Source organism: Simochromis diagramma, unplaced genomic scaffold (genome assembly GCF_900408965.1).
Source record: "Simochromis diagramma unplaced genomic scaffold, fSimDia1.1 OVJJ01000293.1, whole genome shotgun sequence".
NCBI lineage: Eukaryota > Metazoa > Chordata > Actinopteri > Cichliformes > Cichlidae > Simochromis > Simochromis diagramma.
The window spans coordinates 14,633,206-14,660,895 of record NW_024386801.1 but is presented as its reverse complement, the minus strand read 5'-3'; the positions used below and the strand labels follow the sequence as shown (position 1 = coordinate 14,660,895).

Below are 27,690 nucleotides of genomic sequence, written 5' to 3'. Positions count from 1 at the left end.
TGACTGCTGTGTTATTTTTGTGTCATTGTGTGCAACTGCTGTGTTCCTTCCTCTATGAAGAGGTAGAATATGCTGAAATGTGGAGGTGCAGCTCAAACACGATTGGCTCGAGGCTGGTGACCACACCTTACATAAGGAGTCAAGATAGCCACGCTCTGTAGAGAGGATCATTCACTTGTTTGTTTTCCAAATCCAGTATTTTTTGTAACATCAATTATAATTGTGTGCATGGTTGAAGGAGTAAGTAGAGCTGAGATGCCTTTTGTTTTGGAAGATTGGGGGGGGGGGGGTAAGCTTTTGGTTAGGCTAGCTCTGTTGTCGAGGTGTTTGTTATTTTGGTCTTAGCTCAGCCCTAGTTAACTACTACTTTTGTGTTTGTAAAATTGTTAATTTGTAAACACAAATCATACTGGCCCAAAGAAGGAGACACTTCTCAAACTCCTGACCTCTTGCTCTGGAGTTTAATTCTTATCCTTCTGAGCCAACTAATCCAGACACTGAACCCATTGCATTGCAGGTTATAAAGCTGATGTCGGGGGCAAAGAGGCAACACCTGTAATAGAATTTACAGATAAAAGTTAAATGGTTTAAAAAGGTCTTGTGGCTGTTTGGAGCCTATCCCAGTGACCATAAGACAAGAGGCAGGGTACACCTTGGACAGGTCACCAGCTTGTCACGGGGCCAACACAGAGAGACAGGCAGCCTTTCACACTCACATTCACAGCTATGGGTAATTTAGAATAATTAATTAACATAACTCCACTAAATGCATGTCTTTGGACTTTGGGAAGAAGCTGGAATACCCACACAAACACAGGGAGAACATGCAAAGTCCACACAGAAAGGACATTTCCTGCTTTGTAAAAGACGATCTGATTGGACTGCTATTGTACTTGGAAACAGCATAAATATTTATCTTTTCATGGTGCAGTTGCTTGCAGACGACTATTTCAACCTTTCCTTGACAATTAAGAATACAAAAAAGTTGTAAATTACTTTCAGTAGAGACACCAACAATTGACATTATAAAAGAGTTTAGGTTTCTAAAAAAGTTAAGACGAAAAGAAAAAAAAACCCTGCAGAAAATCGAAATGGGGGTGTGGGTGGAAACAAGGATCCCCTGCTGCTCATGAACCCTTATTGCTCCTAGCTACGCACCTGCCTCTAAATCCAACGCACATGTGCAACACCCAGACGCAGAAACACAGACTTGTGTTAACTGTGACAATCTATTTTTGCCGCACAGACGGACGCTGACACCGATGACTCCAGGACTTTCCAGCGGGCCGGTGATTTGCTGCAATGCGAACACTTAAATCGCTGCCTGCGCTGTCAGATAGATAGGCGGGAGCAGCAACCTCCCACTCCTCCTATTGCTATAACAACCACAGGGCGGTCGGTGTGACTCGATGGCACAGCAGCTCGGATGCGACTGCCAAGTGTCATCCTCCTGCAAGTAGCCCGTCCTCTGCTCAAAGCATCGCCGCATGAACACTGACTGAATCCCGCCCGGGGTAGGAGGAGGGGGAGAGCCTGTGTTTCCCCCGTCACAGTGATCTGAGCACTGGGGAAGCTCAGGCTTGGGATCCGCTACGTCAAACAGATTAGTGAAATAACCTCTCGGAGTAGGACATACCTCCCCCCACACCCCCTTTGGGTTTGCCTGACTGCATGCAAGGGCTCAGGAGGCAAGATAGACTGTGCTGACAGAAAGCCAGGAAGCCCTTGGCGAAATAGAGAAGTGCATTACTTTTCTTTTCTTTTTTTTTTCCTGGGTTGGGTGAGACGACTGGTGATCCTCCGGCAGCCTCTTTCCCTCTCTCTCTCTCTCTCTTCTTCTTCTCCTCCCCCCAACCCTGCGCGAAATGGCGAAAGAAAACGGCGAGTCCAGCGATGGATCTTGGAAAAAGCATGTCGATGACATCAAGAAAATCTTTGACTTCAAGGAAGTCCTTGGGACGTGAGTAACGCGATACACGTAGGCTTTGCGGGCGACGGATAAAAACAACAACAGAAAACCAACAACTTTGTGTCCACTTGTGCAAATTGGTGTCAAGACAACAATGCCACAGTGTAGCGGTTTTGGCGGAAATGAGCGCTGACTGACAGCTGTTGAATGTGTGCTGAATTAACTGGTTGACGGTGACAGACGCAGGCAGAAACTTACAGCCCGCTGATAGAGGCGTTTTAAACCCAGACCTGGAGCCTGATGAGTTTATTGTTCAGTGTGTCTGTGTGTGTGTGTGTGGGGAGAAGGGGATCTTAATCATGTGTGAAGTCAGACTCGCGTGATGCCCCCCCTCGTTATGTCATGGTTCATTCAGAAACTACTGCAGCACGTTTCTGCTTTTATGTTTTTTTCCCAGGACTGACGCGTGTATCCAAAGCTTTGTTAAAGCTGACATTTATTTATCGGCACAACTGTGACAAAGACAGCAGGGGCCTCTTTTGCATTACATGATGATGATGATGATGATGATGATGAAATCAGCTCCCCCAAATTAAGGGGGCCATCTGTGAGGACTTTAGTGGGTGTTGTGCCTTGTTCTGTCAGCCTCTTGACTCTCTTCTCCAAACAGAGGGACGGATTTGAGCTGAGAAAGATCACGTCTGGGGTTTTATGGATCTGTGTCACTGTGGCAGATTCTTGTTTGTACAGTAAACCGTTGTGCTCTGGTTTGTGTGGACTTGTTTTTAGGGAAACCTCTCCTCCCCACCCCACCCTCCACTCCTCCACTCCTCTCATCTTTGGCTGAACTTAGTCCCTTGCCCTTGGACCACAGAGCAGGCGAATTCCACAGTTTATTTTGGTCTGCTGTTAGTGCTGCCTGACTTCATGCCTTTTTCTTCTTTGAATAAGTCATGCAGCACAGACAGAAGAGCCTGAGTGAATGAGCGACAGGAGACAGCCAGAGCAGGTCGTGCTCACACGATTCAAGCAGCCTTGTGATAGACTGCTAGGTGCTATCACACGTTTAACAGAGTGCAGTTCTCGCTGCTCTGCTTCCCCCCCCCCCCGAGAGATGGTTTCCCCCTCCTCTTTCCTGAGAAGTAGTCATTGTGGTGTTTATGTTGTTATGAGATGCTGAGGGATGGAGTCTCCCCAAGGAAACGTGTTTGTTTTCTTTAATTTAGCTGAAACTGGTGTCAAGCACAGTAAAGAAACCAAAAAGACAGGTCTCTGGTCACTATGGTTATGTGGCTTGTTCTTCGGAGCATCGTCCCCTTGTGTAAACGTTGATTAGTCTGTATCCTATCATCATCCTCTCATTTTGGGGAAACTTGAGCTGTTCAACGTGACTGCAGATCTGCTGTGCTTTCTTTTGTTTTTGGGTTTTTTTTCTAGCAGCATCATAAAATTCTCTGAGATTGGTGATTCATAAAGCGCACTCAACACTTCAGCTGCTGGACTAAGCAGTCAGACATTCCTACCTAGAGGCAATTCTGATTTTTCTTTTTTTTCACCCCCCCCCCCTAAGGCTTTCGTTTGTGTGTGAAGAGCCTCTGAATAAGACCAGTGAATCATCATCATCACTGAGACTTACTGTCCACACAATGGCCAGGTTGGAGGAACACACAACCCTCCGCCCACGACCCAGCACACATCTGCGGGGCTGGTTCGTCAGCACTCAGTTGTAATGGCACACACCGTACAGCGTGTACTCCTCCTGCCTGGCTGGCTGAATTCGAGTGAGGGCCATTTTTACTTGTTCCTACGCGTCTTAATCAGGGAGTGGCTTGTTGTTGCACTCCTGGGTTCACAACAGGCCACCTGGGGCACAAAAGCCCAGCGAGCTCGCAGCTTTGGCTGGGGATTAAAATGGAAGAGGAAGTGCTGCTGGTCGAAGGAGGGGACAGATTGTCTTCCTCTTCCTCCTCTTGCTCCACCTTTCAACTGTTGGTTCAGTTGTCGGGCTTCCAAATCGCTGTCCGAGAGGGATCATCCCTCTGGAATTGTCCTGCTGCCAAAGAAAACATGGAAAGCTCATTAAAAAATTTACTCTGCTCTTGTTCTGATGTGCTTTTCACAAGTGTTTCCTTCTTATGTTACAATGGCAAACCTAAGAACCTGATGCATAGTAACATTGGACTAATGGCTATTCTGCCTGTTAAAGTTAATTTTACTGATCTTTAATCATGCATTTCATGCTTAGAGTGGATCTTTGCATTTTAACCTTGTCACCTATATTGTTCGAAACGCTCTGAATGTGTTATCGTTCTCAAACGCACACCGCAATGATCACACCTCCTGAGATAAAGGAGGTGAATGTTTCTTTGCAATGACTGCCCGCATTGTTTCTGAGATGCTTGGATGCCCTCTTGCAAAGAAAGTTCACATCGGTGCGAACAAGACGAGAACAAAGAGATGAGATCCGAACAGTAGCTGGAGGCCAGAGCGGCTGATCAGATACTGATAGGACTTTTAGAACAGGAAGCTTGTGGCCGTGACACTATAATGGTCTTGGCCGCTCTTCTCTCCCAGCTCTTTTGTTGTTGTTGATTTAATGAGATCTTCACCACTGAAAGGTAGTCCTCATCACTTCAGCTCTGCTCGACTTTGGCCTAATTTTAGGCCCCTAAGCTGCTTGATGGCCTGTTGGAGCAAGTTAAGTAAGCTGACGTTACCAGAGTGCAGCTTCAGACATCCCAGTGGGCGAAGAGTTGTGAGATTTTGAAGTATTTGACTGAGATATTACTAACATACTAGAGTCTGACTGTCAGCACACTATTTTCCCCATTGTGTAAACATTTTAAGTCCATTATGCAAGATTTCTTGTATAAGTGAGTCTTATGTAAGATGCAGTGAGGTGAGACACTTCAGCAACCCGATAATTGGATTGTATTTAATGCCACAGATGAGTTTGATATACATAATGTGTCTGTTACATAGTTTATTTTCTTTAAAGCTTAAAATTTTGAACTTACTGTTAACACACTGGCCACATTTCTCTTCAGGTTGAGTTGCGTTTGTGTCCACTTGATGAGCAGAGGCTTAATATTAACCCCAGTTTAATTGTTCTGTTTTGGTCTCCACCAGCAGCTTCCTCCCGACTTTATGAGAGACTTGAGAATGAACCCGTTCTTTTAAAGCAAGCCATTTTGGTAATGCTTATTAGGAGTTATTTGAGGACCCCTTTCTAAATGAATAGGGGTGAACCATAGCTGTCGGAGGTCAATGGGATATAAAAACTGCATGTTTAGTAAATCTGTAGGTTCTCAGTCATCCAGGTCATGGTGGTCTAAGTAACAGGTTCTTAAACCCCGATAAGGTTTAAATACCTGGGACTCTCCAGCGTTTGGTTTTAGAACTGGAAAAAGTCTCTTGGATAAAAGATGAAATGTCTTCAAGAAATTTAAATTAGTCCAGTCACTTTCTTTTCAGGCTCCTTAGAGCTTGCATGTTTAGTAATTGTTTTCCATGGGGCGTCATCAGCTTCTCAGATCATTGTGCAGGAATTTTGGAGTTTTGTCCCCCTTGTCTGCTTCAGTTCATTGAGGTTTGTTGGCATTTATTTATGCACAGCTCTCTTAATGTCCTGTCACTGCATTTCAATGGGCTTGAGGTCTGGGCTTTGACTGGACCATTGCACCACCTTGATTCTTTTTGTTTTCAGCAGTTTTTCAGTCAAGCTTTGAAAACATGGCTTCACATTTCACTTTACAGTACTTTAGGATGCAGATGAGTTCATGGTTAACTCGGTGACTGCAACGTGCCCAGGTACTATGAAGGAAAACCCGACATGCAGAGGGTATTTTTCCAGTTACCTGGATCCACTTACCTTAACCAGCTTTGTGTGAAGCCAGTGTTATCAACTCGCTATGTTAACCCTGGTTGTCCTGATCTAGATACGAGCAAGTTCACATGAAAGGGGTGGTGCTGGCATCATCTGACCAATCACATTTATTTGTTTTGATCGATCTCCTTTTGTGGTCAGTAAAAGTGGAAAAGAACTTTTATATTAATAAAATTTATTCTGTTTGCCAACTGTGGGAAAATCTGATGGATTATAATCTCGTTGGACCATTAGTTTTTATTCTTTCATCGAAAGCCCCAATGATGTTTAATGTTCTAATGGCATGTAAATACAAAAACAGAATTCAAATGTAGGCTTAGTCTACCTGTGATTGATATAAAGTCCAAAGGAACAAATAGGTGACTTGATTCATCTATTGATGCATATTGAATAGCAAGACTGTTTACAGCCTATTGGTAAAAAAAAAAAAAAAAAAAAAGTTGAAAAAGTCAAGGAAGAAAACAGCATCTAAGAATCTGTATTTATTACTGATGTTCATTTGGGAAACACAAAAACTTTAGACACTAATAAAAATCGATCTTGCTGCTGATTAGTGATGCTGATTTCCAGAGAATTGATTGGTCAATAGTCGGTGATTTCATACCTGTTGATTTTCAACTCCTTGAGCAGGCTAGGTTTGCAGAATAAGTTACTATGGGGGATGCACCCTAGTAAGAAATGATTGTTCTTTGTAAGTACAGAAAACCCCGGTAACCACAAAGTTACCTGGATAAGATATAATTCTGCTTTGTCGTACATGCCTCTGGTCCTGTGTTTGTAAAAGAAACTCAAATCATCACCCCTCCACCACCGTGTTTGACAGTTCATATGAGGTGTTTGTGCTGATATGCTTTGCTTTGATCTTCATTATGAGCAAAGATCTCCTGTTTGGTCTCATCTGTCCAAAGGACGTTGTTGCAGAAGTGATTGGTTCAGATGTAACTTTGCTAAGCTAACTTGTGTTACCATGTTCTTCTGAGAGAAGAAGCTTTGTCCTGTCAAGCCAGACTTGTTCTGTCTTTTTGTAATCATATTGTCATAAACTTTAACATTTTCCATGCTAACTGAGACCTGCAGATATTTGGCTTTTTTTGCAGTTTTTTTGAGCATTGCATGGTCTGATTTTTGGGTGAATTTGCTGGGACGTCCACTCCTGGGAAGACTTTGGATTGTGTTAATGCACACCTTAATGCTCCAGATCAGCAAACTGCCAGAACTTCTCCTTTTATAGAGGTTCTCCCACTTGCTGATGATCAGTTAATCAAGTGTATTTGATTATCAGCTCTTGGCTGCTACTTACCCTATCAGTTCCCGTGGAAGCAGTAATGGTGTGCCTAGCACTTTCACAGGACTGCATAGAGCACGGCACACCTGTACTTCACTAAAGCAAATCTTCTAAAACATTATTTATTTCCCTACATTTTGTGGCTCAAATGCAGTCCAAAATGCTTTCTAACTACATCTGCTTTGAGTGTTTTGTGATGTGTTCTACATCCCACATTCTGAAATTGCAGTGTCAAAGTTGTCCTCACTTAGCTTCCAGTTTAGGAAAATTATCTTTTTTTTCTCTAAGTTTGACATTCATGAATAAACACCAATATTAAACTGAGCTGTCCTCTCACAGAGCCCCACTTGTTGGTTTTGAAGTGACTGTTGTTGCCTCTGTGCATTGATAATTCTCTGAAACAAGTTGGGTCCTTGAAAGCTGCATGAATGCCGTGAAAGTGGAAGCTAGGCAACTAGGATGATAGAGGACCTTGGTTGCTCTGCCTGAAGAAGACTGTTTACCACTTCCCACCATCACTGCTGTTCTCCATCTACACTGACTGTGCACAGACATTTCCATTTGCATCCGTGGCACCTCTGACCGCAGTGAATGCCTGCACAGCCATGTTGTGTTATCCAGTGTACTCAGAGAGTTAGAAGGATACAAAGCTGCCCTGTATCAGAGCACAGGAAATGTAATTGCACTTATTAAAATAATTCAGCTGCTATCTGACAGACTGATCTGTGGTTTCAGACAAGATTATCTTGTGCTCTTGGGAAATATTTGGCAGAAACCTTTTTTTTTTTTTTTCAGCTCTTTGTGGGCACCAGTAGCTCTTAACAGCCTATAACTGACCATCGCTCTCTTTTTCATCATCAGTCCAGTGACCTCAAATTGCACATTACTGGAAAGTAGCCTGAGGTCCACAGGGTATTAGAATAATGGCTCCCAGCTCCACTTGTAGGGACCTTAACAGCTGCTGGATTTCACTGGATGTATTAGTCGAGTTCATTTAACAGGCAGAAAGCCATTTTTGGCTGGTTGGAGAGAAATCCCCCTCCTGCAGGGAATGTTTGATTTATTTTTCTGCAAACTGGCATTTCTTAAACCAGAACCCAACATTAAAATATTCAGCCTACTCTACTACAGACAATATTTGCATTTTTTTTCTATTACTAAAGTGCTAAATCTCTTCATTCAGTAAGTGGCAAACTCTTCTGTCAGTTGATTCAGCCAGATTCATTTTTGTTGAAAAACTGTTAATTTCTAGTTTATTCACAGGTCGACCTGCCAGTTGTGGTAATCTATGGTAAATGCCAGTTGGGTTCCACAGTGGTGGACGTCGGCCTTCAGACAACCCTCATGAACTCTGTTTCTGACATCAGTGGCCTGCTGGAGGTCATTTTGTAGTTCTCTGGCAGTACTGATCCAGTTTCTCTTTCCATAACCGTGCAAATACCATTTCTGGTGATGGGTTAAGTACCTTCGGCCCTTTTCAGCTCTCCTGGAGTAACTACCTCTCCTGGAATCTCCTGCATGCTCTTGAGACTGTGCTGAGAGACACAGCAGACCTTCTGGCAATGGCACATATTGATATGCCATCCGGGTGGAGCTGAACTACCTAATAACATCAAAGCAGCTGAAACTGATTAACAAACCCCTCTGCTTAACTGACCAGATCAGTCCCAGAAGTTTGAAGTTTTAAAGGGACTGGATATATTTTGAAAGCTCGCAGATGCAGCTTATGCTCCATTAGTAGCACCAACCTCCATTAGATGAGTCCTACAGCTGCTGACGAGACTTGGACAACAGTCAGATATCATCAAGATTTCTCTTATTTCAGGTCTTGCCACAGCATCCCATATTGGTTAACATCAGGGCAATGATGTTGAATCTTTGTCTTTTTCTTTTGACCGTTCAGTGGTTTGCTTCAGGTCATTTTTGTCATATCTGCATCTGCCAACCTCTCCTCACATCACACTTACCTCTAAAAGTTCTTGCTTTTTCATTGTTCCCTCAACTAAGCTTCAAACATAGTGTGCCACATTCAGCTTCTAACTCACCTTGCCTGCAGAACATCCCAGAAGTTTGGTGGAACATTCATGTCCTTCCATTAACATCATTTCTATTCAGAATTTTATTTTCCCCCTAATAATGGGATTTTTAACAAGTTGTAGAGATTTTTGCAGGTGCTTAGCTGTTACTTCGGGTTCTTTATCACCTCGTTCAGGATTACACGCTGTTCTCTTGGTGTGAGCTTTGCAGGACACCCACTCCTAGGGAGAGGAGTAACACTCCTGAATTTCCATTGTGGACACTTTGCCTTATTGTGGACTGATGAACAATTTAGGCTTTAGAAATTCTTGTGTAGTGTGTTCATTCTCTGTAATGCATTTTCAGGTCCTGTGAAAGTTTGTGTGCTCAAGGCCTGACTCATCTTTGTGGAGAAGCGTAATCACCAGACTTTCTATGGTTTCATTTATGGCTGAAGGGCACTACTTTATGTGTTCCACATAGACAATAAAAGTATGGTTATTTGCATGATTTGCATAATTGAGCCTCTGGTACTCATTGGGCCACAACTGGGTGATTTGACTTTTACTTGGATTTTCTTTTTTCTTCAGCCGATCCTTGCAGAGGCCAAAGTTTTGTCAGATTTTGGGGTTTAATAATGAGAGGAATGGTGTCTAAAGCAGGAAGTGGAAGGCTGTGTCCTTTTCACAATTTTCTAGTCACTATAGTTTAAAAAAATTCAGACTGAGGAGCAAAATACCCAGCTGAGCAGATGATTGTGTGAAGCCTGATTAAAAATAGTCTTTTGTGTAACTGCACAGTGATGATAGCAGATTTTGAGGGATCGTGGCTGAAAATTTGTAAAATTACATGTTGAATTAAGCCACCATCGTAGCAGTTTAGCCTTCTGTGAGAAAATGTTGTATCCTACAAGCCTGACTTTAGATTTTGCTTTCCAGTCTTAATGAGGGAGCCCACAAGGTTTCCCTGAACTGATTTCGAACTCTACTCAGGTTTCATCATCGCTTCTGTGTCTGATTTAAAGGTGTCGCCTCACTTTTCAGGAGTGACTTAGGTATTACCTTACCTGGATTATCGACTTCCGACTCTTCCATCCCATATGTTGCGTAACTGCCCGCTCTAATGCATCTTACACAAGATGAATCAGTGTGATTACCCCGCAGTAACACAATGCAGGCACCGTCTGTGAATATCAGTAAGCAAGGCTCTGTTGTCAAAGCCCACCACCTCCTCCATGAAAGTACTTCCTCCGTCAAAATTGCCCCGCATTTTTATAATCGCCAAGAACAACCAGCTGAGGTCGTGGCCTAGAATTTATTTATTTTTTCTTCTAGATGAGAGATAGGAGGCTCGCTTTGCATCTGCATCTGCAGCATCAGCCTCTGGTTTCATACAGAGAGCAGCCCACATTTCGCATTAGTCAGCCAGTTTGAGTTGGATATCTGCACATGGTGGTGTTGTGTGACTGCAGACTGTCACACACAGCTCGTTCTGTCATCCAAGAGCGGCGAAACGGGGAGCTCTGTGGCTCTGGGAGGAACTTAAAATTCAGACATTATTGAGCCAAGTGAGTCAGTGTGCTGACTTGATTGTGCAGTCTTTGACACTGGGTCAGGAACAGTTTGCAGGCATACAGTCATTTTCATTGTGCGTAATAGATTGAGATAAGCTTCAATAAAGGGCCCAATTTCGATGACTCTTTCTCTCATCACTTAGTGCTGCTCCCAAATGGCTGTTTAGTTAAGTTGCACTTTCGCTAATGATTATTGTCACTCCTCAGTTAATTATGCAGCTTATAAAATACTAAACTAATTCCACTTGCTAGATTGGAGTAGGTCAATTCTCAAATCTGAAACATGGAGCTTGAAAATATTCATCACTTTTGCTTTAATAGTTTTTTACTTGGCAAACTTAGTTTTTGTCTGATCATTTTAATTCTTGCATAACTGCATCCATGTGTATGCATGTGCACACGCAGTGTGTGGGCAGCAGCATTGCCATATGCATGCTTCTAGCAGAGATCACACGTATTATTTCCTGTGAATTATGAACTAATAGAATTAATTGAGTCAGAGCTTGCAGCACAGTTTGTCATGCTTCATGCATTGACATTGTAAGTTGTCATTCACAGGAAGTGATGTTGCTGCCTGTCAGTCTAGTGAGCAAGGGGGACCGAAACCGTGTTATACTCCCTTAACCATGCTCTCTCAGTGAGTTCACAGGCTTCCTGTGGTTTTCTTCATTGTGTTTCCTTTGCTGCAGAAAGCAGAACACATGCTCTGAAAAACCACGCTCGAGAGTTGCTTGTCAGGCGGCGCGTGCTGATGGCGGAGGAATTTTGCACTTCGAATGTCCGTACAGCTGTGGAAATTGGTGGCATGTGCTGAATAAGAATGACGCCCATTGCCTTAATGGCAGCAGCAGCTGTGGTGGGAAGATAGTGCTGTAACAGGCCAGCAAGTAGTGCACCAACTCATTCACCTGCACAAGCCCTTGAATTTGCATATGGTCCCACATCATACGTCAGAATGAGGTCAAGTCAGAAGGGCGCACGCTTCCAGCCTTCACCGTTCTGTTTGCGGTGAGTGCACTCCACCTCATCACACCTGGAGCATGGCTTTGCAACCAAGTAGTGTGCGTTTGCCCACACAGGCCTCTGTTTGTGTACCACGATACTGACTGACCCTCCCCCCTCTGTAAGAGGGAGGGATGGGGGATTAGCGTGGATTTGATGGCCGTGGTGGGACTTACTGCAGCCAGTGGCGCTGAGTTTACAGCCTGTTGGGAGGTGGTGATTACACTATGAAAACATAATAGAGCCTTTGATGTTAGTCGCACTGGGTTTAGGAACACTGTAGATCATCACTTTCTGTATATCCACACATAGACTTTAATTTTGATCCAGTAATGTAATAAACGAAGGGCATTTTCCTTCTTTTCCAATGAGCTGCCATTATTATCACGTACTTCCCAATTAGTAGTGTGAATCTACTGAAACAAGTTTCCAGTTTTGACAATAGTTTAAAAAAACTTAAACTTCACCTTTAAACTTGTCAGTACTGTCGCCTAATAAAACTGAAAAAATTATGCTTCAGCGGGAAATCTAAACCACTTCAGCGTGCTGTGTCCACATAACCCGATGTGCAGTTACTTTTCTTGAGAGGTGCACATCAGGTTATGGCGTTGGGTTGAAGGGAGTTTAACCTACTGCCTATACTCATCATCTATGCACGAGAGAAACATTTTTTATTTCCTGGGGTGACGCGTCGCCAGCTGTAGCAGCTCCTCCTCGGTAGCCTGGTTGTAATAAATGGTGTGGATATTTTTCTTTCTGTGAAGCATTTTTTGTTTCCATCTTTAGCTGGAACGGTTTTCTTGCATATTTTGAAACATACTATGCTTTGTTGGAGCAGCTGTGACAACAATTTAGTACCTGAAGAACTAAACTGTTGTCAGGCGGACATGGACTCTCCGTCTCAGACATGCCTGGGCTTGTTTCGTTATAGCCTGCATGTAGATGGATTTTGCTGCTAAACTTGGTATTGTTGCAGACAACATAGATGAAACTTTATTAATCCCTCGGGTGGGTTCCTCCGGGAAATTCAGTAACATGATGTGGCACAGCCCTACTAGCCGTGGTACTTTAGTAGTAGTCATTTATCATTCAGATGCCTCTCCAGGAAGGAGCTCATCCTGCAGGTTGCACAGACTCCAGTTCCTTTATCTTGAATTGCAGCTGGTGTCTGTGGTCTTTACTGTGCTCTGGATCTGCTGCCAGAATCTTCTGGTGGAGACCCGTTCTCACCAACCGAGAACTGACCAATACTCTAACATTACAATAAGAACAACATGTAAAAGCACGAAGAAACCGGAAAAGTGGATAATATAGATATACTTGCAAGAGGAAGCCCTAATGTCTGCTCCTTCAGATGTAAAAGGAACATACAGGAAGTAACATAAATATTTCAAACTATTTTGGGCTTAAATGTGATGGTTGATTTTGCAACTTGAGTAAAAGAAACTCAGTAATTATGTCATAAGGAGTCTTCTTATAATAATTACATGATATATTATAGCACCACCTTTTTGAATAATAATTCCTCTGTGTTATCCTTTAATCCTAATGAAAGACATTAGAGTTGTAAGACTGTGTGCTAATCAATAATCTGCCTTTTAGATCATAATAAGCCCAGCTCACGTGACCCAGTAAATTTTTAAGAGCTTGACATCGAACCATCCTGAAGGTGTGCAATAAAAACAAGGAAAAAAGTCACCATGCTTCCTGCTCAGCAAGCTTTATTAGCTATGTGGTATCATGGCAACAGATACAGATTGCTTGAGCAAATATTCCCCTAATTTGGTATTTGTTTTTAAAGGCGCTCACGTATGGAAGCAGATGGCAGAGGAAGACACGCTATCTGCCATCCTAAATGGGTGGTTTTTTTCGAGGTTTTAAAAGTGTTTGCTGTGCTTTTGGCTGTGCGCAAGCGTCAAGTGTACGCCAGCACAGAAGGCTGCTGGCCATAGTTGGGGACTTGGCCAGTTCTCAGTAAATATTCCCAATATGCTGTTTGTGTACTCTGGCCTGTGTGCCTCTGAGTGCCCCCTATCTACTCACTGATGATGTGTCAATATTGTCTGAGCGCATATAAAGCAGGACCCTTTCTCTTTTTCTGTCTTGCTTTCTTCCAGCGGTGCGTTTTCTGAAGTGGTGATGGCTCGGGAGAAGGCCACGGGGAAGATGGTTGCAATCAAGTGTATCCCGAAAAAAGCGCTCAAGGGGAAGGAGACGAGCATTGAAAACGAAATTGCCGTCCTAAGGAAGTAGGTACCTCACATAGGCTGCATGTAAAAGTGCCAGAAATGACCGTATTTGGATGATGGGGTGCCCTAGTTATCAACTAATGCTTCCAAGCTCGTGAGAAGACTGCACATTGCACAGATACAGAGACTTGCTAATCTGGAAAAGAACCTGACTCATAAAGTAGAATTTCATGCACCAGAACTGGAGCACAGACCTCAGGACAGTGCAATCACTGAGACTGTATAAAAAAGACAGCAGACTTGTGTTCAGGGTTGGGAGCAGAGCGTATACAGAGGGCGAACAGCTAGCTATGACAGGGGGGACATTTGACTCAAGACACTTTGCTATTCCACAAAGCTGAAAAATGCACTTCCATTCAGACATGCTAAACATAATTACAACCATACACGCTCAGTGCACTCATAAAGAAATGTAGCAGTCACAAAAGTGCAAAAATATCTTCTAGATTGCAGAGGCAAAGCAGGGGGCGAACAGGAGAGAGATGTTGTTTAGGTGCAGAAGTGAATTAATGAGCTCACCACACACTAGAACAGCTGACTGTGAGCGCACGACGTCCTCAACACATTTCATTTGTTTTGCAATTTTCAGCGGTTTAAAAGTAGCTGTAGAAGCTGGAGCTGCACAGGCCCATCAGCACCGTCATGCTTGTTACCATGATTGCTGCACATTGCTACTGTTAACCAAATAATTAAATTAAACTTGCACTGCAGTAACTTATCAGGAGATGGATGTTTAAGTTTTTCATTATTACCAAACTGTATTGATTAGTGTAAGCATAATAATAGAATTCAGCTGAATGAACAGTAGGGGCCACCAAACCAAGTCTTCACGGCCCTCTACGAACTTGCTCTGTCCCCATAAAAATCTCAGCTAGAGCCGCCTCGCGCTAATGCCATCAAGTTTCAAAACACCAAGATGGTGTTCATAAAATGTTAAGCAGTGACCAGTGGGTAATTTAATCATGACTGTGGTCATCTTTTATATACAGTCTATGCCTACAATCCACACACAAAAAAATATTTGACAGATGGTGCCCTTAATAAACAAAAACCCTTTTATCTCAAGCTAACATTGCTGAACTCCAAGTCAGTGAAGCCTGGCAGAGTCTCTGTTAAATTGTTTTTACTGTGCCATGTTTATCTCTGATTTAAAGTTTGGTATTTTAACTTCACTGAATGATGAAGCGAGACTCAAGTGGCCTTTCGAGGAACTTTGTTGACCCAGCTGCAGGGTTGTTTAGCTAGGTTTGTGTCATCCTCTGGGGAAACTTGTTTCTCTTTCTCTGCAACCCTGAGCTGGTTTATTTAGTCTCAGTTTATTTAACAGTCATTGTCGGGCTTAAGTGACTTCCTCACCTAATCCCGTCTATCGATTTATTTTGCGTGTACACACATAGACACACACCCACACACCTACAGGGTATGATAGGATTGCTCTGACACCAGGTGACACTCCATCCTCCTCCAGGGCCTGATGGGTAATTGCTGCAAGAAGCTCAGTTATCACTCACTCTTGAAGTGAGTGCCTGGTTACAGTTGCTATCCTTTGACTTCCTCTCTTTTTTTCCCCCCCTCCCTGTCATGGTTACGCATCCATTTTCCTTCTCGTCCTCTTACCCTTTACTCGTCTGTGTTAGTCTAACAGGCCTCAAACCGAAACCTCATTTTCATTCTGGACTTTGAAAAGGAGAGAAGTTGTGAAGATTGTTTGGTCCTTTGAGACTCTCCCCGCCTCCTCTTTTTCCACCCCCACACTGGCCCTTCTGAAGATGCTCTGTCATCTGTGTATCACCTTGCCTTTGCACACTATTTTTTTCCTATCTTGGTTACCTGGACACAGGCTCTCCCAGCATCTGTGTTATTTTCTTCAGGTGCTCCCGCTAACAGGGGTTGCCGTTCATGACTCATCGCTCCGTGTCATCTAAGAATCCCCACACTCGCTGCCATTTACAAAAGTTTTTTTTTTTTTTTATTTCCCCCACCCTGTATGAGCAATACATTACACTAGGTTCATTTTTCGTAACTGTGGACGTGCACACATTCTATAATGGAAAGCAAAAAGGGCTTTCAGTCGACAGGGCATCATTTTAACCAAAGAAAAGTCTAATTAGACCTCATTCGTAGCCTGTGCTGAAATGAACAGAAGCTGACAGCAAGCAAAGTGAATTTTCTTTTCTCCCTCTGCAGGATAAAGCATGAGAATATAGTGGCTCTGGAGGACATCTATGAGAGCTCAAACCACCTGTACCTCATAATGCAGCTGTAAGTACATCAAGCCACCACTGGTCAGCTCTTTGCTTCCCATTTGGCTTGTCATTTTGATAATGTGGTTTTTTGGTGCTTTGTTTTTTTTTTGCTTGAGTAAGTGTCTTTAATATCCTTGAGACATCTTTGCTGAAGTAAATGCAGCAATGCTTTAAAGAGACAGGAGTCCATTTTTGTAAGAGTAGTGCAATTTAAAAAAAAAACAAAAAAAACAAACAATTAACGAGTATGTTTCCATGCAGTCCTTTAGGTCACATTTGTGTTTATTGCAGAGATAATAATCAGTATATTGTTGACATTCCCTTATGTGTTCAGTAAACATGAAGCTGAGCCCACGAGTTATCTTGGCTTGGCATAAAGACTGGAAACACCTGGGAACAGCTAGCTTGGCTTAACTTTAGAGGTAAAAAAAAAGCATGAGCTTTTACAAAGATTTTACAAGGAGCTACATGCTTATAATGGACACTACTGAATTTTATTTTTAAGAAAGAAACAAATATCACAGATAATGTGATAGATGTGCATAGATCCACAGGCTGTATATAAAAGATGGACGTAACCACAGTGACAGCTGATCTGCTGGTCAGTGAAGTGCCTTTTTCAGACCTTGTGCTGCGGATCGACCTTGTTGCCATATTAGTGTTTTTGAAATCGGATGGTGGCTATAGACTGTATATAAAAGATGGACATAGTCACTGTTTTGTAACATCAGCATTGCCATATGGGATACTTGCGGGCTATTGATTTATTTATTTTGGAGCTAAACGATACGATATTTGAATGAGAGGGCAGCGGTATCATGTAAGGCAGGGGTCTCCAACTCCAGGCCTCAAGGACCAGTGTCCTGCAGGCTTTAGATATCAACCTGGGTCAGCACACCTGACTCAAATGATTATTGCATTAACAGGCCTCTGGAGAACTTCAGGACATGTTGAGGAGGTAATTTAGCCATTTAAATCAGCTGTGTTGGATCAAGGACACCTCTAAAACCTGCAGGACACCAGCCCTTGAGGCCTGGAGTTGGACACTCCTGATGTAAGGGAAGCAGGTTTGGTGGGTGCATCTCACAGCAGGAGATACTTGCTAACAAATGCTAAGTAGTGGATTGATAAGCTATTACTGTTTTATTCACCAAAACTGGGCCCACTGACTTGACTTTTGGATCCAGCCTCAAGTGAAGTTTCAGGCATTTTAGCAGTAGCTTCTGAGGGTATAACAAACAAGGGATAACTCATGTTTACATTGTAGCACAGCCTGCTATATTGTCCTCCTTGTCTCTAACAGGGACAAGGAGTAACAGGGACAAGTAATTTTCAGAATGAACATGTGAAACTAGCTACTGAGACGCCAGACTCATCAGGAAAAAGTTTACTGGGGCTGTAGATCAAATGAACAGTAGGCTTATTTTCTCATAGACTTTTATGCAGACTTCTAACCAAAGAAGTCGCTAACTGCTAGCCTCCTCAAAAAAATTGCAGGTTTAAGGCACTTCTGCCATCACTTCTCAGACCTTTAAGCTGCACTTTCCCCCCCCCCATTTTTCCACGTTGTTGTCATGATTGAATTACTTAATAGTACGGCTGTTTCCACAGCTGTTTAAGCTCACTGTGCAGCTAAGAATCACTTTTAGGGGACAGATGAGAGGATGGTATCAGTCTTCTTATCCAATTGTCTACAAGAAAGATGATCAATTTATCCTTATCGCAACAATGAGGAGCACATGCATAGCTGTCTGTGGAGTGAAGTTGTGGAATAAAAGGCACTCTGCAGAAATTCTTCTTTGCCATTATGCCGTTTTCCTGCAAACTGCACGTCTTCATGATTTCTGACACCTTTTTCCCTCCCCGGATAATTTCACAGCATTTGTGAGTGATGCACCAGCAATTTAGCCATCCATTACCCGGCCTCTTTGTATCTCTCAAAGGTGCTTAGTGTTTCCGAAGTCTCACTTACGTAAATCTTATTGGTAGCACTATATGAAAGCGCATATTCTTAACTTAATATGAGTCAATGTTTTTGGTGGGAGTTTTGCCTTTTGTAGCTGCAGTTTAAAGTCATTGAGAATAGCTGGTTCATCAGTTTCAAACAATAATAAACGACTGCTGCATAATGAGTCATCATAGATGGAATTAAAAAAGAAGGTATTTTAGAGCTTTAGCAATATTTCATAGCCTCAAAGTAGATCATTTCATACAGATGAAGCAAACAAGAAGACACCTCATTTTAGCTTCCTTTCCTTCCTTCTTACAGGTTGTTGTGTTTTTATAAGTTGTTTATTTTAATCAAATAAAAAACGATTACATTGGGAAGTGACTAAAAGCTAAACAAATTTAAACTGCAGGCATAAATTGGATTATACAAGAAGTGACTAAACTATAGCAATGCATGCAAGGAGCTTCAGTAGAGATTTAGAGGAAATCCCTGAGGGTGAACTTCAACAGGAAGGCTGTTTGAGCGATCCGGAGTGTTGGTTTGGAGATTTTCGTGCAGGTACAAATAAGTAAAGAAGCCCACACTTTTCCTGTGCAAGGGCCCTTTCATTCACTGCTGCATGTAAGGCGTGCAGCAGCTTCAAGGGGAAAATGCAAGCAGGCAAGAATTTGTGGTGTTAAAATGAAATATCAAATTAGAAAGAGCAAACAGTGATACATAAAATGAAAAACAGTAATGTGTTTAATCTTTCTTTGCCTTACGCCTGCTTCTTGTAAAGCACTGCAAATACAGTTTTATGTAACCTTTCCCTCTGCTGTTTTGTGCGTGGACTGACAGGGTGTCTGGAGGCGAGCTGTTTGACCGCATTGTAGAAAAGGGCTTCTACACAGAGATGGATGCCAGTCGGCTCATTCGGCAAGTTTTGGACGCAGTCAACTATTTGCACTCCATGGGCATAGTACACAGAGATCTAAAGGTACTGCGGTATTTGATATTCATAGTCACTCTTCTTTTTTTGTTGGTGTTGATGAGCTGACTGCACTTTTAGTGCTTAACCAGGAAACCTCTTCAGTCACCCTGTAAGGAGGAAATCCCCGCTGTTCAACCTGTGCGAGTGCTATTATACTCAGTACTCATGACCCGCAAAGGTTAAATGTCAGGGATTTTCCTTTTCTGAAAAACTGTCAGAGCTTCCTGGATGTCACATTTTGCCTGACATCTTAATGTCTTGGTGACTAACATCAGTCTAATCAGAAGATTATCATCTGGTGGCTGCCTTCCACCAACCACTCAAGTTAACGTTTACATCCATGTGTGTCCAGACTTGACCTTTTAGATGTAAAATGTTGCGGCTTTATGATTTAATCCAATTAGAGACTGTGTAAAAAGTTAAAAATAGCTTAAGTAATGTCTTTCGTAGCAAAATGTAGACACACATGACATGACTTCTAACTAAACACAGACAGACATGCAAATGCATAGGTTTCAGCTTTTCTCTTTTATGTTTTCAGCCTGAGAACTTGCTGTATTTCAGTCCTCACGACGATTCAAAGATCATGATCAGTGACTTTGGCCTGTCAAAGATGGAGGGAACAGGTGGCGTGATGGCCACCGCCTGTGGGACGCCAGGATACGTCGGTGAGGATGCCCTCTGACGCCCTGGCTTTGCTGAAAACTTACTCAGAGACAATTAGATGGTCTCGCTGGCTGAACGTGACCTAATTTAATCTGCCAGTAGCTGCAGGTTAACCTTAGTCATCTGCTTCAGGCACTCCACCAAATATTCACATTGTCCTCCAGCCTCTGTGGCGTCGTGCATGCAGAAAACTGCTAGCATTGCTTTACTGCATAAATACATATGTTTTTAAAAAAGAACATTTTGTTGTTGCAGCTCCTGAAGTTTTAGCACAGAAACCTTACAGTAAAGCTGTGGACTGCTGGTCTATTGGGGTCATCGCTTATATTCTGTGAGTAATCATTTTAAAATTCTGCCTTAGTTCACATACAGGGCTTTTCCTTTGTTTCTGTCCTATTATACACACGGTCAAACTTCCAAATAAAGAGGTAAAAGTATGAGAAAGTGAATCAGCTTGTGATTCACAGCTTTGTTGTTTTTCTACTTCCTACTTTTTTAACTTTATTTATTTATTTATCATTTCTATGTAAGGAAATCTGCAACAGTCATGGGATACCCAGCAAGTAGACAGAGCCTATTTATGGACCACAACACCAAAACCAGCTGCATCTCCCCTAAAGTGTGCTCATGGGGGATTCCTTGACAAATAGGAGTGAATGGAACGAAATGGCTAAAAATGATTATTTACTGCCAGCATAAAATCTGTAGGGATTTTTGCAAACAAAGCCCCTCTAGTGAAGTCCCTAAATTAAAAAGAAGAAGAAGCTTTGAGCTGTAAATAAGCATAATAGGCCCCCATTTAAAAAGAAACTCTTTATTCAGATCAGAAACTGAGCGGAAAACCTCAGTGAGATTAAAAACCTCTTTGCTCAAAGTGTCCTGATTAAGAAAGGGAGATATATTAGTGAGCAAACACAATGAAATAGATAATAAGATTGAAAATTAAAGATAAACGGCGGTCTCTCTAGTCATGCAGTCAGCTGATCTATTAGGATGTACTGTGCGCAGTAATGCTACGAGCTAAATGCTAGGAAGCCGGTATTTTTAAGCAGATCAAAAATTGGACAAAGATGAAAAGCGGTTAAGCGATTCAACTAAGTTATTAGGAATCACCTCTGTACTGCCCGGATCTCTGAAGTGGTTGCAGGCTGACTATTGGTGCCATTTCTTGACCTTGTGTATGTAAAATTATAAAACAAGTGCAATTGGGGACAATTAGGATTTCATATCTTAAGAAAAGTAATAAAGTGCAGTATATAAAAGCAGTCTAAACAGCTGCTCTTCCTATAATTCAGAGCCTGGAAGGCTTTCAGTAGAAAGTGTTACACAAAGCCGCCAACCTAATTATGCAAAGTGGCGTCGATCCCTGGTGTAATGATCTTTTTCTTAAGTGCAGCGAATTTTAAGGTCATTAAGTGTTTCTGATGTTAACAAAAGACGCTTCTGCCTGATGTTTGCTGTAGAAAAAAAGTTTAGTAATAATAATAATAATGCAAAAATTCCCAATCATGTTGCACATGTGTAATTTGAATGCCCGCACCGTCTGTGCCTCTGACTGTTCTCTCTCTGTATTCATGTGCTCGCCATAATCCCTCGGAGGCGCCTCTTGTTGCGTGCTATGCGAAAAATCAAACTGCTTGTAAATGAGATTGGACCACAGCAAATCCTTTTAGATTTGGGTTAAAGTTTGATGATGGCTTTCACACTGGCCGTCGTTGTGTAATCGCACCCTCTTCATCTTTTCAGGCTTTGTGGTTATCCTCCTTTCTACGATGAGAACGATTCAAAGCTGTTTGAGCAGATCCTCAAGGCAGACTATGAATTTGACGCGCCGTATTGGGACGACATATCTGACTCTGGTGAGTTTTAGCTGTTAGTCTTTGTGTTGGAGGGAAATATGGTAACATTTCTATTTCATGAATTCTGTACTTTACTTAGAAATTTTATGTAGAAGAAATAACTAGACCATGATTAGCCAAATCCAAAAATGTAAATCGTGTCACTAACTAGAAGAAATGATAGCATCACCTCAGTTTCCTGTTCTTAGCTGACTGCTGTGGTCTACTGCTGTAGCTCATCTGCTACAAGATGCTCAGTTCAGAGATGCTCTTGTGTGCACCTTGGTTGTAACAACGGGTTGTTTCAGTTGCTGTTTCCTTCCCTCAAAGCACAGTACAGTGAGTTCACTGTACTCAAATGGTCTTCACAGTCACTGTATATCAATGCAGCAGAGGACGTTTGGGGTGCAGTGGAATAGATTCACATCATAGATGTACAGCTGACCAATCTGGAGCAGCTGTGTGATGCTATCATGTCAATATGAATCAAAATCTCTGAGAGATGTCTCCAGCACATTGATGAATCTGTGCTGCAAAGACTTAAAGCAATTCTGAAGGCAAAAGGGCGTCCAACCAGATACCTAAGAAAGTGGCCACTAAGTGTATACCGGTATATCAAAATTGGTGACCTTTAGGTTCTGTGTGTGTTTTGAAGTCCAGAGTTTTTAGTTGTGATATTTTTGTCTGTTGAAACTGGGTGTAATGATAATTTGAAAGGTGTGTTGAGCTTGTTAGCTAATGTTAGCACAAGCTGGCTAGTTTCCTTGCCAAGGTGTATTTGTGAAATCAGCTGGGATGCTAGCGACAGCCTTAGAACAAAAAGGAATCTACTCTAAGAACTGTACTTTGATGGGCCCATTCCCGAACTGAAATCTCTCAAAATTTTCTGCCATCTGTCCAAACCCATAATACCAGCTCTGATCATCATGTGAGACTATGAAGGATCTCCATCTTTGTGTTTTCATTGATTCACTTTAATCTACAGACACTTTGCTTTGTACATGTACATTGTAAATTTGTTCAAGCTTTACTTCCTCTATAGAGAAGACGTATAAAACAAATTAAAAGCTTTTTGTCATTAAGTGACTTCTTGCAGCCACCTTGCAGTAACTTCACAGCTCTCCAGGGGGCCACGGCACATAATTTTGGAAATGCTTCCCTTGCATACCTTACTGCATCTTATCTCTGAACAAGCAATATGTGGATCTGACAGAGACACCCACATTGCTGCACACTCGTATGGTAGCAGCATGTTAGCCACAGGGTAGCCATCTGGGTAGCCAGATAATAAAGAATACCCTGCTTGTTATTGTTTACTTTATTTTACTCTAAATGGGACATAAATGATCAGTCTCTATGGACGGCATGAAAGTAGGGATTGAGACAAGAGACTCATTAGGAAAGCGTTTAATGAGGGCTTAAATCATGAGGAAAAAATATGAGGCTGCTGAGCAAAGGGCAGAAATCACTAAGAAACCTAAAGACACTGCATGTTCATGCCGGCCCGGCTTAAAGCATACTTTGCATCATCATCTCTTTTGACTCTAATGTGGGTCATTATTTACTAAATGAACATCACGTTGAGTTCAGTAAGACTTAAAACTACTGAATGAGACCATAGACTGATGAGGGTAGTGTTTACTGAGGTCATAAACCAAGTGAGACAGAAGTTCATTTTTCCTATAGACCTCCATATATTTAGACTTCTTTTCACTGCCACCTGCTGGGCATTAGAAAGAATGCAGGCTTGGGACCAATTCGCTATTAATACTCTAATGGTTGTCGACTAATAATAATACTTAATTGGAGACTTCAACTCTGAATTTATTGTGCAGTTTTGGTTTCTCTTTATCTATTTAATTACATGCGTTTTGTCTAGAATTGTATTAATATCATATAAATTCACTTATCCAGTTCAGGGTCGCAGGAGGAGTGGGAGCCTGTTACTGAATGATATAGTTTTTTTTTTTCTCATCTGGATGAGCTTTTGACTTTTTGTTTTTTAATTCCCTCCTCAGCCAAAGACTTCATCAGCTGCCTAATGGAGAAGGATCCAGAGAAGAGATTTACTTGCGATCAGGCCCTTCAGCACCCCTGGTGAGAAACTGGCCGTCGCCACACTGCGTCCCATCCAGACAATCGCAGGGAACCACACATCTCTGTGCGATTACACAGCACTGTTACGCAGATTGCCGGGCTTACGCATTTATCACGGAGTGCTCGTCCTCCCACTGTCATCTGTCACCATGGCTTCGAGCCGCGAGTCCACCTCTGCTCTGCATCGCCGGCCCTCGGAGAGAAATCTGCTGAATAAATGGCTGCCAATTAGTGGCTGGTGTCGTGAAGGATCCTCGAAGAATGTGGACTCTAATGAACAATTGGGATGTCTTCCCAGGCCCGCATCAGAGCTTAACGAGAAAAATGGCGTGGGCTGCTGTCTCCAGCTGAGGTGGCCAATAAGTCCTTTAGCCAGCGATGCATATTTTCTGGGTTTTGGGCAGGTGGTCCCTCTGATATAAATATGTGGCTTGTGACACCGGTAACAGGTGTCGTAACGGAGAGAAATGACTTTCATTGACGATATTTCGTGCTGAGATATTGTGATGAATGAGGCAGAACGTGATGCGGTGTGCGAGCACCTGCTGAAACATCGCCCCATCAATCAAAGACGTTTTCGCTGAATGGGAAAAAAATCACGGCAGCAAATTGGAAAACAGCATGAGGATTTTACACATACAAATATAAGTCCTCTGGGTAATGCTGTTTTTGTTTGTGTGTATTGTCTTTTATATTTGATCTGTTTTTTTGTTTTGTTTTCAGGATTGCTGGAGACACTGCTCTGTGTAAGAACATACACGAGTCAGTGAGTCGACAGATGAGGAAAAACTTTGCCAAAAGCAAATGGAGGGTGAGACTTCGTTTTTCTCAGTTGTTCAATATCACAAAAGAAAAAAACACGATATTCTAATATTTTCTCTTTTTAGGGGGGAAAAAAGTCATGGAGTCGTTTGTCTTTCTACAGAAATCTGTCTTGGTTACTCTTGTCTGATTACAACATCTCTTCACAGCAAGCCTTTAACGCCACCGCTGTGATCCGCCACATGAGACGCCTGCAGCTGGGCACCAGCTTTGGCAGCAGCATCTCCAGCTCCAGCTCCGTGTCCAGCTCTCAGAGCCGAGGTCCAGCCAAGAGCCAGTCTGTGGACTGCGCCCCGCTCTCCCTGAAGGACTGTGAGTGACATTTCACACACGACCACGTCTCAGTTTTAGCGCCACGCTCAGCGCAGCCTTTTCACTCTCCTGCCCACTTCATTAAGCTAAATGACAACTGTTTAACAAGCTCTCGCGCTGTGAGTTTTTTCAAATTAAACAGTCTAAATGGAGTTTAACATGTGAAATGTGGTCCTAATTAAATTTTTTTTGTTGAATTTAGTTTGATGTCAGTGCTTAAGGCACTGTGCAAAAGTCTTGAGCCACCACCCCTCATTTCTTTCTGTTTTCCTAACAAGGAGTGATTTTGAAAGTGGTCGTGAGCATTAGCTCTCCAGGCTTTCTGAAAGCCTTTCAGGGTTTTTATTTGGACATTGGCTGGACTCTTTACTCAGTCTGAAAGGCACGTTCTTAAGAAACTGGGAAAAAAAAATCCACCAAAGACCGGACACAGGAGCTTCGGTTGATCAGCCCAGTGCTCGCTGAAGCATCAGAAATGGTCTCAGTAGAAGAGTGACTGTTAAGAAACCATATCTAAGGAAGGGAAATGGACAGAAAAGGCTGATGTGTTCCACATTATACAAGTACTAGACTGAAAATCAGTGGCAACAGGTCAGATTAATCCAAATTTAATTTTTTTGGTTCAAATGGTCATCAGTAATTAGAGGTACAACAGTATGGTTCCTCCAAATTCTTCAACTTCACCTCAAATCACCAGCTATTTATTTGAAACTTAGACACAACTGGGTGTTCCAACAGGACAATGAGCCTAAACACGCATCAAAACTAGTGTAGTAATGCATAAAGACAGCTAATGTTTACCTTCTAGAATAGCTTTCCTGAATCTTTTTCTCCCACAGGTCACCCTATAGATCCTCTGCCATGTGCTGCTAAAGCGTACCATCAGGACTCAGATGCCCCCTCTCCCACTCGAGAGGAGCCACCAGCGTCGGCCGAGCCGCCCAGGCCACGACCCTCCACTGTTACCGTCATCCACACGGGGACTAAATGACGCCAGGTTCCGCGGGAGGTGAGCTGGGAGACCACGGAGCTTTGAGACTTGGGTGGGTAAAGAAGAAAAAGAAAAAACCCATCCCAGGCCTCGTGATTCAGTGTCGTTACCCAGTTTGCCCGTCCCGCCACCTCCCATCAGTTTCTGCCAAAACGAAAAACAAGAAACGGGAGGAATTTAAGGAGCGCTGGCTCAGCTCCATTTGGATCAGCACAGCTTCCCCCTCTGCTTCCCTTCACATTGTCATTTAGACCTGGAAGTACAGAGGTGGGGTGAAGGGATCCTCTCGACCGAAGGTGTTACTGTGTGGAGGCCGTGCTCAGCCTGGATCAGGGCTGCCTGGCAGATAAAAGAGTGTCTGGTCTCGAAGTGCCACACTAAAGGAAACTCTTTATTGAAGCTGCTGTCTTTTCTGTTGTTTTGGGACGGGACCTTCCACTGTATGCCTTGTGTCGATGTCCTGCCTGGAGCTGCTGAGTGGAGTTGTGTTATGCAAGTGAAATATAAGCTTCAAGCTGTGGTTACTAATTGTGACATCATCTGCACTCTGAACTTTCTCGTTGTTTTTTTTCTGGCTCACGGCATCGTAAACTCCTGACGGTAGTGATGTTGTTCCTTTTTAGCTTTTCAGTGAGTGGACGTGAAGCAGGACGGTGTGTTTTCAATCATGGCGGCGATCGCTGAGAGGACTAGTGCGTTGCACTAATGTATTGGAATATTTATTTTCTTATAATACGTTATGAATTTTTGTAAGAATACCAGTCGCAGAATCATGTAAATGTGTTATTAAATCAAACTGAAGTTGCCGAATTGTACGATACAGTATCTACTAGTTGTTAGTTTGTAATTGCTGTTTTATTTGATGACTTGATTGACGTGACTGTGAAGTCCTCTTTAACCACACGAGGGCGACCACGCGTTGTTGCTCTGTGACCAGTTCTCAGGGATCTGCAGGGACGTGAAGGTGAAGCTGACCAAACTCCAAGTGATCAAGCTCTGTTGTTTCGGTGAACATGGTGAGGTTATTCCTTTAAAATACTGCATATTGTTCTGATGTGCCAGAGATGTTTCCTTTCTTTTAAAGCAGTCTTGCCAAATAGTTTTTTTTTTCTCCCTTTAAAAACCTGGAATCATATTTGGATGTAAAGAAAGTGTTGACCAGTGACGTGTGAATTTATGTCTGTAGTTTTTTAAAAAAAAAAAGAAAAGAAAAAAATTACAAATGAATGCGAATGTATTCAGGAGTCGAGACCAATCCAATCAGTGGTGTCCAGTTGAGTAGTTGAAATATCGTGCTCTGCTTCCGCTCGTGAAGTGGCTGGTCTGAAAACGGCTCACTCACTCTGTGTTTAATCACTGTGCTTTCATACCAGCCTGTTGAATTTAGCAGAAAGACTCTCTTTCTCTTTCTCTCCCTTACCGCTCGCTCTCTGCAGACTTTCACACAGAGCAGTGAAGGCATCTGTCTTTGTATTTTTCTCTGTGGTAACCACTGGATTTTTACCAGCTCAATATGAAAGGAGAAAAGAAAGAAACCCTTCACGACGGCATCTCCAGTTTTGAGGGTTTTGCAATCTTGAATTATCCCAAAAAAAAGAGAAGAAAATGTGGTGAATATCAAAATGGACTTTGAGCTTTTACTTACTGTAAATACAAATCTCAACAAGCTTTGGGTTGTGTTTATTTTGGTCTTCCCTATATTTCCCACCACCTCTCCTGGATCGGCAAAAGAAAGCAAATTATAAAGCACTGGAAGTCCCTCAGTATGCATGTATTACATATTATTACTGAAATGTGCTTTGGAGTTGTAGAGATTTGTGCATTAAAAAGAAGCTTGTTTGCATGTGTGGTGGTTGTCTTTTTTCTTTAAGTTAGAC

General features: G+C 42.5%; 1 protein-coding gene across 2 annotated transcripts; it reads left to right on the top strand.

The window, feature by feature from the left end:
* Positions 1-182: 182 nt before the first annotated feature.
* camk1db (calcium/calmodulin-dependent protein kinase 1Db) lies at positions 183-27,656 on the top strand. 2 transcript variants are annotated; one of them, XM_040026064.1, is made up of 11 exons: positions 183-240; positions 13,789-13,920; positions 16,108-16,182; positions 18,955-19,093; positions 19,629-19,755; positions 20,009-20,084; positions 21,500-21,612; positions 23,610-23,688; positions 24,412-24,499; positions 24,660-24,822; positions 25,662-27,656. In XM_040026064.1, the coding sequence occupies exons 2-11, from the start codon at positions 13,811-13,813 to the stop codon at positions 25,811-25,813; spliced, it is 1,122 nt and encodes a 373-aa protein (XP_039881998.1). In that variant the 5' UTR covers positions 183-240; positions 13,789-13,810; the 3' UTR covers positions 25,814-27,656. The 2 variants fall into 2 exon arrangements, with proteins under 2 accessions (XP_039881998.1, XP_039881997.1); XM_040026063.1 differs by lacking the exon at positions 183-240 and adding an exon at positions 1,123-1,960.
* The last annotated feature ends 34 nt before the right edge of the window (positions 27,657-27,690 follow it).